Raw genomic sequence first — 10739 nt, forward strand, 5'->3', positions numbered from 1 at the left:
AACTGGGAGGACTGGACATTAAGTATTGGGGTGAGAAATCTCTTTTCAAGATTGTGGGGAAAATAGAGTGTCCAATTCAAGTAGATAACATCACCAAATACAAAGATAAACTCTATTATCCTCACATTCTTATTGAGATCAGTATGGATTAGCAATTTCCAGCAACAATCAGCTTCTTGAATGAGTTTGATCAGGAAATTGATTTGCAAGTTGAGTATGAATGGATTCCAATTATCTGTAAAAGTTGTTTTGGGATTGGGAATGAGGCTCAAGTATGTAGAAAGAAGAATCAAGGGACACAAGTATGGGTATCTAAGCAATTGAAACCTGAGTCGAATCTGGAGCCAGTAGTAGATGAGGAAGGGTTTCCGCGAGCAAACAAAGGAGTCAGGGGGACAGTTTTTTCTGCACCAGCAACGGTTATGGCAAATCAGTTTGCTATCTTGACTGAGGAACAAGAGGAAGAAAGAGCAAGCAGGTTGACTACTGAAGAGGGGGGAGATCCCTCTGCAGGACATGGATAAGATTTTGTGTTGGAATGTAAGAAGGATTAACAGCCAACTTAAACATCGTGAGATTAAGAACTTAATCATTTCCAAGAAAGTTGGGCTGGTTAGTCTTCTTGAAACAAAGGTTAAGAATGAGAACATGGGCAATTTATATTCAAGTTTATTTTCTGGTTGGTGCTTCACTACTAATAATCCTTGGATAGATAAAGGACGAATAATAGTAGCTTGGAATCCGAATATGTATACTCTTGATATTAGAGTTTGTACTAGTCAATTCATTCATTGTTTTGCTCGAGCCACTCACATGACAGGAAGTTTTTTTATCACCTTTGTATATGGTTTTAATGATGTGAAATTGAGGGATCAATTATGGCTGGATATTCAGGAGTTAGCTTTGAAGATTGATGAGGCTTGGATGATATTGGGAGATTACAATGAAATCTTGCATCAGAATGAAAGAGTTGGCAAGAAGACTATTATGAAACCTTCTCTGAGCCTTCGAGATTGCATGATCACTTGTCAAATGGAAGAATTGAAATATTCAGGGAGTTTTTATACATGGAAAAATAAGCAAAGGCCTGAGGATCGTGTCTATTCTAAAATTGATAGGGCTATGGTTAACATGAAATGGACAGATCAATACCCGAACTCTGAGCAATTTTTCTTCCTGAAGGTATATTTGATCACAGTCCCATTCTTATTTCATTTTATTTGGCTGTGAATACTGGTAAGCAACCATTCAGGTGTTTCAGAATGTGGAAGGAAGCTTCATCATATGCAACTAAAGTTAGCACTAACTGGAATATAGTAGTTTCGGGCACTGAGATGTATAAATTAGTCCTGAAGTTAAAGAGACTTAAACAGATTTTCAGAGAAATAAATAGAGAAGGATATCATTACATTAAAAAGGCTGAAGCTCAAGCCAAGCATTGCATGCTGGAAATTCAAGAAAGCTTGCACCAAGATCCTCTCAATGAGTCCTTAATTCAACAGGAGGTATTGGCTAGGGAAGAATTTAACCGATTAAATAGAGCATATTTGTTATTTTTAGCACAGAAATCAAAAGATAGCTGGGTGATGAATGGTGATGAAAACACTGCTATTTTTCATGCCTCATTGAAAGCTAGAAGGATTCAGAATCGGATTTTCTCTATACACACTGAAAAAGGTACCTGGGTGGATACAGTGGATGGTGTACAAAGAGCTTTCTTAGAATATTATCAAAATTTATTGGGGACCCAATTGCATAGTAGGAGGAAGGTATCACAGGCTATTGTTGATTTGGGTCCTGGCATTTCTGAGGTGCATTCTAGGATGCTGTTAGAAACTTTTACAGCTCAGGAAGTTAAAGATGCTCTATTCTCCATTCAAGGTCTGAAGGCCCCTTGTCCTGATGGCTATAGTAGTTTTTTTTATCAGGATAATTGGGATTTAGTAGGTGCTGAGGTGTGTTCGACTGTTTTAGACTTCCTAACTACGGGGAAAATTCTTAAAGTGATTAATGCTACAACCATCACCCTCATTCCAAAAATCAAATGTCCGACCAAAGTGAGTGATTTCCGTCCAATCTCCTGTTGTAATGTGCTCTATAAAATTGCATCCAAAATGATATGTGCAAGGTTGAGAAGGGTTCTTCTGGATTTGATTGCAGAGAACCAAGGGGGTTTTGTTCATGGGAGGTACATAGCCCACAATATCATGATTTGTCAAGACTTAGTTCAACATTATGGAAGGAAACACTGTAAGCCGAGCTGTTTGATTAAAGTTGATTTGCAGAAGGCGTATGACACAATAGAATGGGATTTCATAGAGGATGCTTACTGCTTTTAAGTTCCCGAAGAAGATTATTCAGTTAATCATGATATGTGTTCGATCACCTAAATTCTCTTTACTACTCAATGGCTCTCTACATGGTTTTTTTGCAGCAAAAAGGGGATTAAGGCAAGGGGATCCAATGTCTCTATTATTGTTTGTGTTAGGTATGGAATATCTATCTCGAATCATGATTAAAGTGGGGTCTATCTTTGATTATAAGTATCATGCTAAATGCAAGTCCTTGAGATTAAATCATCTATGCTTTGCGGATGACTTATTACTATTTTGTCATGGAGATTTTATCTCTATTCTATGGATGCTTAGAGGGCTCAAACTGTTTTCGGGGACATCAGGTTTGGTACCAAATCAAAACAAATCTGCTCTAGTCTATAGTGGTATGGTGGAGGATGAGGTAAATAGAGTGCTAGAAGCTTCAGGATTTCCTAGAAGCTACTTACCTTTCCGATATCTTGGTATTCCAATCTGTTCCAAGAGAATTTCTTCGGTGGAAAGTGGCATTATTTTAGAGAAAATGGTGCATCGAATTAGGCAATGGAGCTCTTAGAATTTATCTTATATGGGCAGAGTGACATTAATTAATGCAGTACTCATGTCTATACACTCCTATTGGGCCCAAATCATGATATTGCCGAAGAGGATACTGAAGGAAATTGATGCCATTTGTAGAGCCTTTCTTTGGAGAGGAATGAGTGATAATGTAGGGCCTGGACTTGTTGCTTGGCATACCGTTTGCAATTCCAAAACAGGTGGAGGATTGGGTTTTAAGAGGGTTGTGGACTGGAATATTGAAGCTATAGGGAAATACATATGGGAAATTGCTTCCAAAAAAGATAACTTGTGAGTTAAATGGATTCACAATATATATTTGACGCAATTGGATTGGTGGGAATATAAAGTTCCCTCGGCTTGCAGCTGGTATTGGAGGAAAATGGTGGCTGTTAAGGATCTTTTTAAAGCAAAAATAGATTTGGCATCCTTTTCAGCTTTGAAATTCAGTATTAAAACAGGTCATGACTTGTTATTTGCTTCACCTCTCAAAGTGCATTGGGCAAAGTTTGTTTGGGAGAGATTTTCTGTACCAAAGCACAGTTTTATACTCTGGTTAGTTATGCTTCAGAGATTACGTACCAGGGTCTTCATTCACAATTATAACTCAACTATGGATCCATCTTGTCTTTTCTGTGGAGAACATAATGAAGATATTCATCATCTCTTTTTTCAGTGTAAATATAGCAAGCAATGTCTACTACAGGTGAAAAAATGGCTGAGTTGGAAAGTAAAAACAAAGGACTATGAGAACTTGCTGCAATGGATATTGAAAACAAGGAGATGGAGCAGATTTCGGAAAAGTACCTTGATAGCTGTTGTTGCTTCCTTGATTTATCATATTTGGAGAGTGAGGAATGACATACTATGGTAACAAAAGGTTTGGTCTACAACTCATACGGTCCAAGCAATACAAAGGGATATTAGATTGCGGATATACACTATACTTCCAAGCAAAACAAATTCTTTAGATAGAGATTGGTTTCATTCTATTTGTCAAAATAGCTAACTGATATATAGCAGATAGTTGATGTATAGAAGATAGATATAGTGGGGAGTTATAGAATTGTAATCATACATGGAGTTTGTACATGAATTGGTTTTGAGCAATACAATGATCTTATTCACCAAAAAAAAAAAAAAAATAGGTGTCTATCAGTGCAAGTCAGCTGAACACTGTGATGGATGAGTGGGTATGTGGGTTGGGTGCACCTCTCGCCCAATGGGAAGGTTTGAGTCTCCCCCCTGAATGAAGAAGTAGTGGGGCCCCCTTCCCTCATATGCGCCTTTCTTTTTTATCGCGACGATCAGAGATTTTTTTAGAAAGATTCTTCAGATAAATAATTCCAAAAAAGAATGAAGAGAAAGAAAGGGGAGTTTTGTTTTTCTTTCAATCCAAAAAGAGCACAAAGAAACTACTAAAAAAAGGAAAGTTAGATAAAGAAGTTTCAGTAAGAACTAACACTAGACTTCTTCCCCCTTTCTACTTTTCCTTTCTCCTTTTGTGCTTCTACTCGGACTGTTCCTTCAACTAGAGACTCGAGGATTTTTTCTAAGATCCATTGCTTGATTTTGCATGCTCTGCTCCAAAAATACAAAGAGACTTGCGAGGGCAGATCTGGGTTGGTTGGTCCAGAAATTCATGGGAGAGGCAGGTTAAATGAAAATTATAATATACTGGTGTGAATCACAGATGACACACTTTCTATATCTCCTCCGTCTACAATGTGAGCAACTTAGCTTACATAATAGCATGTTTGCCACCCCACCGGCTGGCTGGTGCTTTGGCCTTACCGTAATAGGGCCTAGAAGTATAACCCTTCGATTAGAATGCCCCATATCTCGTGACATGTGGAGCATGGGATTTCCTTTTATAAAGTACATATAACTTCTAACCAAAAGATTCATTCTTTATGAATCAAGTACCATTCAAAGTGTGCATTGCCTCTTTGAGTGAAGAAGAGAAAGGTGTTTCAATAACCCTTGGTCCCTGTTCGTCACCCTACTAGGCTCACCATTATTTCATTTCATTCTATTTATGGATTCTAGCTCCAAACAAAGAACATATACATGGATCTATGTCGACTTCCATACATCTCGTTGACCAAATGATTAGGTATCCCACGCCAGATATCATCCCCTCTTTCTATAGAGGAGAGAGAAATAAAAAGAAAAGATATAGTGATTTTTCCATAAGACCTTGTTCGTTTCTACTTGACGTTATTTTCTTCAATTTTTTTTTTTACATTCATAAGGTAGCTTGCTTACTTAGCGCTTGCACTAAGGATCTAATTAGGGTCAAACTTGGATTTAAAAAAAAAAAATTCCCTTATTGTCCGAAGTACAAGTGTACTCCTTGATCTTTAGTATGACTTTTTTTTTTTGTCTCTCATCCATATATAAGCCTAGAAAGGAAATGGCACTAAGACAGAGTGAAGCTTAAAGGGGAATTGGCTGGAATCAAAGTAAGCATGCATGTACCAACAAAAAAGGAACCTAACATGTTTTCTTTATATCACACGATGAACTGTATGTAAAGGCTTGAAAAGTAAGGTGCTTATCTATACTCCACCCCCTACTTGCCTAAGAAACTCTATTGACCGCTGCTATGGATTTTCCCTCGCCTATGCCTTCAAGCTTTCATTTCAACAGATTGACCGAGAACCCATCTCAAAAGAGACCTTCTCAATCAAAAAAGAAAAATGATTTGAATGACTAAATAGTTTAGGGATACAATGAATATCTGCTTGACAAAACTACTGCAATGGAAATAGATGCCGAAACTTCATAGGTTTCTTTTATTACAAAAGTTCTTGAAAGAAATGCATTTACCTTTCATTTAATGAGAGCATGCGCCTGATAACTTTCTTAAGTTTTTGACCTTTCTGCTTGGGAGTTCCTACCTGGGACAAGTTGTGGTACAGTCCGGAAAGGATTGTAGGTGGAAAAAATCTCTAAGGGATTAAATTTCAACCAATTGTAAATTAAATAGGATATGTTGTCAAACTTTCTTCCTCGTCCACTGTCTATTACGGAACATGGACTATTACTACTATTTACTATTAGTAAAAATATAATGAATCTCTTTACTTATCTTTATTTTATTATCTTTTTTTAATATAAGGAATCTAACGAATTATCACTGGCACTATCAAGACTGTACTCTTTTTGAAGACATTCTCGTTTGATTGGAATAACTTTGCCCTTTCTGATGGAGATCCTAATAGTTTCATTCCACATGTCTTGGATTATTTGTGTTTAAGGAAAAAGAATGCCACGCCCCGGCTGCCCCGGGACACGCGACGGTGATCGGTGAACCAGAAATTTGACTCGCTGCCCGAGTCCTTTGGTTAAAAACGTGTTTCTAATGTCATTAATAGGTTAAGGTGAAAATCAAGAAAAAGGAAAGGATATATTTTATTAAAAACTGTTCATGGGCCCACCAGAACATTTACAAGTTATTTACATCTCAAAATGGGCATTACTGTTTAAAATTTACAACCTATCGACCTAAGCGGAAAAAGTTAGGGTAAACCCCCTAGTTCCTCTGAGAACTCCTTGGTCGTGGTGGTCAAGCGGCCGCATATGTACACAGCGTCGCCTCAGCTCTCCACTCAAGGCTGGGTGAGCTTTCCTTTCCATCTACCTACACCACATAGCACCCATGAGCCAAAGCCCAGCAAGAAAACACAATATTGCATGTGAACAATATCAGATGATGTAATTACATCACACAGAGCTTTTAGCTCTAAACTGATGAGTGACTGTTAGATAAGTCTCTAGCCATCAGATGAACAGGTGACTAATGAGCCACGCTCTGGAGGTCCCATACCCTCCTATCCATGTGACTTGTGGGCCATCTTACCATTTTCCAGCTCTGGCTCTAGATTTCTAGCCTTAGGCTAGACAAGCACTTTTAATATTCGTCGAACTTGAGGTCGGTCCGGCATTAATGCTCATTTGAGTCATTCAATGCAGATGTCGATTAGATCTAATCTTTGTTGGCTTGCATTAAACATGCTAAAACCATCCTTGACTTATGAGCCAATGCCCTGACTAGTGAGTCAGTGCCATTCACAAGTAAGCAATGCTACCAGTATATATCATAGAACAAATATATAAACATGGGCATTCATCATGCTTACTTAACAGTTGCTAGCATAATAATGATCATGCACAAACACAGAGACTCAATCTCTGAATAGTTTCATAGTCAATATTCATGGCATGCCCTAATGATATCTTTATGCAAATGAGCAAGCTTGCTAAGCATTCAATATGCTATCAATGTAACGCTCTGGATAGCCAAGACCGCTACACTGTGTGTTTATAAAGTGCCAAACTCGCTAATCAAGTCATTAAAGTAAAAACGTGTTACTCAGATAGTAGAGGAACTAGGGTTAAAAGCATTTTTGTCTCGAAAGATACATTTTCAATACTAAACATTGTTTATGTACATGGGATCCCAAAAATGACAGTTTAAAAGCCTTTTACAAAAGTTACAAAGTTTAAATACAATAACAGCCATGCTAAGGCAAAATGAGCGGTTAGGTGATCTCTGTCCTGACACACTCCTCGATCATGGTGATCGAACGGCTAGCTATGTACATTCACTTCGGAGCTCTCCACCTCAAGCCTGGTCCAGCTTGCTCTTGCCTTTACCTGCACCACGTAGCACCCGTGAGCCAAGGCCCAGCAAGAACACATATTAAGAATAGAACATGCACATTTAGCTGTCAAGTCAATCTCACATATGGCATCTCATAAACTTCAAGCATATCAACAGTCAAGTATTTCACATACAAAGCTTATCATTAGTCAAGTATTTCATTTACAAAGCATATCAGCTCATATAACACAATGCACAGATGATAACCAGGGCTAGCGCTCACAAGCTGCTCCCTCTGTTATCCTTTCATTTCTGGCTCCCAGTGGCCAAATCGCGTCCCATGCGCTAAATTCATGAACGGTACTCTTAGACCGCTTATACGTGTCCCTTGGCATAATACCAACGATGACACAAATCAATTCTCGGGAGCACTTAGTCCCATCACAATCATACATTCGGGTGCAGTGTTCTTACCTTTCAATTCACTAGTTTTCGATGTCACGACACCTTGAGCACGATCCCACTCGAGCCCTAGCGCTTACCTAAATACAATCATGGCCAAAGTCAACATCAACCCTCAAGTTCAAAACCTAGCCCCGGGGCTAATCCCGAGCCCCCGGGATGTCCTAGTTCCACCAAACAAGGTGGTGGAACCAAACCCCAAACCTTAGGTCAAAAACCCTTGCAAAATACCCTAAAATCCCCTTCAGAAGGCAGGGTAGCGCTACAGCGCTCTTGGGAGGGCGCTATAGCGCTACAGACAGAAACCAAATCCCCTTAGCAAGATGGCCTAGCGCTACAGCGCCCAAAGGCTAGCGCTGTAGCGCTAGTCACAGACAGCCCAACACCAAAATTTCCCTTGTGCGATTTTCTCGAGCCAAACTCAACCAAACCTCTTCCAACTCTTACCCAAACCTAAAAACAACCTCATGACCACACTCCACTCATCCCAAGCACCCTAAACCTCTAAACTCCAAGCACATGCAATCACAAACTCAAAATTCACCATAGCCACCTCCAAACTTCAGAACCTAACATAAACCAGCAGAACATCAGAACTAGAGTTTAGAATTCATACCTTTGATAGAATTTCGCCCACAAGCTAACCCTAGGCTCCCCTTGGCTTGCTGCTCCTCAGCCCTAAGCCTGAATTCCCTAAAGTTCCATTCAATTCCACTCAAGTACCACAGCTTAAAAAAAACAGAAACAGAAATGGATGAACTCTAGAATCTTACCTCAAGTATTGGTGAAACCCTGTTGAACCTCTGTCAATTCCTTAGCCTTAGATCAAAGTCCTTGAGGTTTAGTTATCCCAGCTCTCCTCTAAGCTTCACTCCAGAAACTCTCCAGAAATAGGTGAAGGAAAGTGTAAACCGACTCAAGAAACTCTCTCTGTTTTCCCTCCTTCTTTTCCCTTCTTTTTCAGACCCTTTTGATATTCTATAAATCCCACTATCTTAAAACCTCAGTAATACCCTTCCTTAAAAGTCAAATGACCTTTATGCCCTCACAGTTATCTCTAATCCTTTAGTCCTCTTAAGGGCATTTTAGTCTTTTTACCCAATTCCCGCTACTTCCTCGAGTGTCCCTATTATTTCCCGCTTAGTTCCCGATACCTTACTAATCACCAATAGCCTTCCTCAATATCATAATAATTTCCAGCTTATCCACTAAATTCCCATTTACACCCCAGAGCTCACCCCGAGCCGGGTATAAATCCCCGCTATGACTTTTACGCTACTTTGCTCACTAGGATCGTCTCGAGTCACAGATTACAGATATATCCACATAATAATGTGGTCTCAACAATTATCACGTATATCAAAGCAGTTATGCCCATAATGGCCAAAATTACGATTATGCCCTTCTAACCTAATCTGGGCCTATATGCACACTAACACACATAGTCATGCATCTCAGGTACTCAAGTAATCATATAACATGCTTAAGTCATAATCATGCATCTAAATCATAATAATCACACATAATTCCCATCATGCCCTCCTGGCACACTAACCAAGGCCCTTAAGCCTTATTAGTGAATTTGGGTCGTTACAATCAATGTCCACATTTAACCATCCAACATGCATCAAAATATAACCATGTACGTCTCATTTGGGGTGCAGTTTTCTTACCTCTAGTTCGAGCGAGAAATAATAATTAGAACGACTCCTGAGAACGATCGACCTTTGATTCCTTAGGGGTTACCTAATCACAACCAATTATAACCTCCATTAAATAAAATCAATATGGATAGGGTCTTAACCAAAGCACCACTCTCGGGACCTCGAAACATGCCCACACAGTGAGTAGATTCGATCCCGGACCTTAAGGATTGAAACCCCAAGTCAAAAACCCTTAAAAACACTCAAAACAGGACTTTGAAGGAACAGAGTAGCGCTACAGCGCTGATCCCTAGTGCCCCAACGCTAATCTCAGAGCCCCCAGCACGCCCAAAAGACCCCTGTGTAGCGCTGTAGTGCCCTAGGGTGGGCGCTATAGCGCTACCTCCAGACCTGATGCCCCCTGAAACCTCCTTCTTCTTCTCCTTTGATTCTAACCTGTTTCCAATGCTTCCAAATCCCATTCTTGATGCCAAATGAACCCAAAAAGCATCCTAACACACCCCAAACATCACAACCATAAGAACCCTAGCCAAAACTCCCAACAAAACCAAGATCTCAACCTAGGAATCACAACTGTAAAACATAACTAAAACAGGGCAAACCAGGGATTTCAATGGTTAGAAACTTACCCAAAGCTCAGCTTATGAAGCCCTTCAATGGAGGAACACACTCCCAAACTCCCAAGCCTTACTTCCCAAGCTTGAATCCTCAAGAATGGTTCAAAAATCCCAAAGGAAAACTGAAGAAAGAAGATACGGGAAAGCTTCAAGAACCTACTCTGTTTTTCTCATCTTTCACAGCCTAAAATGGCTTATATCTATCCTAGGGGTGAAATGACCATTATACCCCTAGGTCAATTTAAGGTTTCTAAAGGCTCCCAAGGACAAAATTGGTATTTTCCACCTATCTCATTAATCATAATTAACGCTCTCCAATTCCCGCTATTCTCGATAATCTCAAACACCAATAATTCATATCTTGTTACCCTTTAACTCCCGGTAACGCTCTAATCATTAAAATCACCCGAGACTCATCCCGAGCCCCGAACTTAAACCTATTGTGACTAGACCGCTAATCAATGTTCCAAGATCGTCTCATGTCAACTAGCTCGAA

The 10739-nt window shown here is 39.6% G+C and overlaps 2 protein-coding genes across 2 annotated transcripts; both read left to right on the forward strand.

Moving 5' to 3' along the window:
- Positions 1–747: 747 nt before the first annotated feature.
- On the forward strand, positions 748–3186 carry LOC133815089 (uncharacterized). Its single transcript, XM_062247973.1, has 4 exons — positions 748–1182; positions 1242–2188; positions 2435–2488; positions 2910–3186. Exons 1-4 carry the CDS (start codon positions 748–750, stop codon positions 3184–3186), a joined length of 1713 nt encoding a protein of 570 aa, XP_062103957.1.
- Positions 3187–3273: 87 nt separating this feature from the next.
- LOC133815090 (uncharacterized) lies at positions 3274–3765 on the forward strand. The gene has a single exon (XM_062247974.1). It carries the CDS (start codon positions 3274–3276, stop codon positions 3763–3765), a length of 492 nt encoding a protein of 163 aa, XP_062103958.1.
- The last annotated feature ends 6974 nt before the right edge of the window (positions 3766–10739 follow it).

The sequence above is a fragment of the Humulus lupulus genome, chromosome 2, assembly GCF_963169125.1.
Source record: "Humulus lupulus chromosome 2, drHumLupu1.1, whole genome shotgun sequence".
Taxonomy (NCBI): Eukaryota; Viridiplantae; Streptophyta; class Magnoliopsida; order Rosales; family Cannabaceae; genus Humulus; species Humulus lupulus.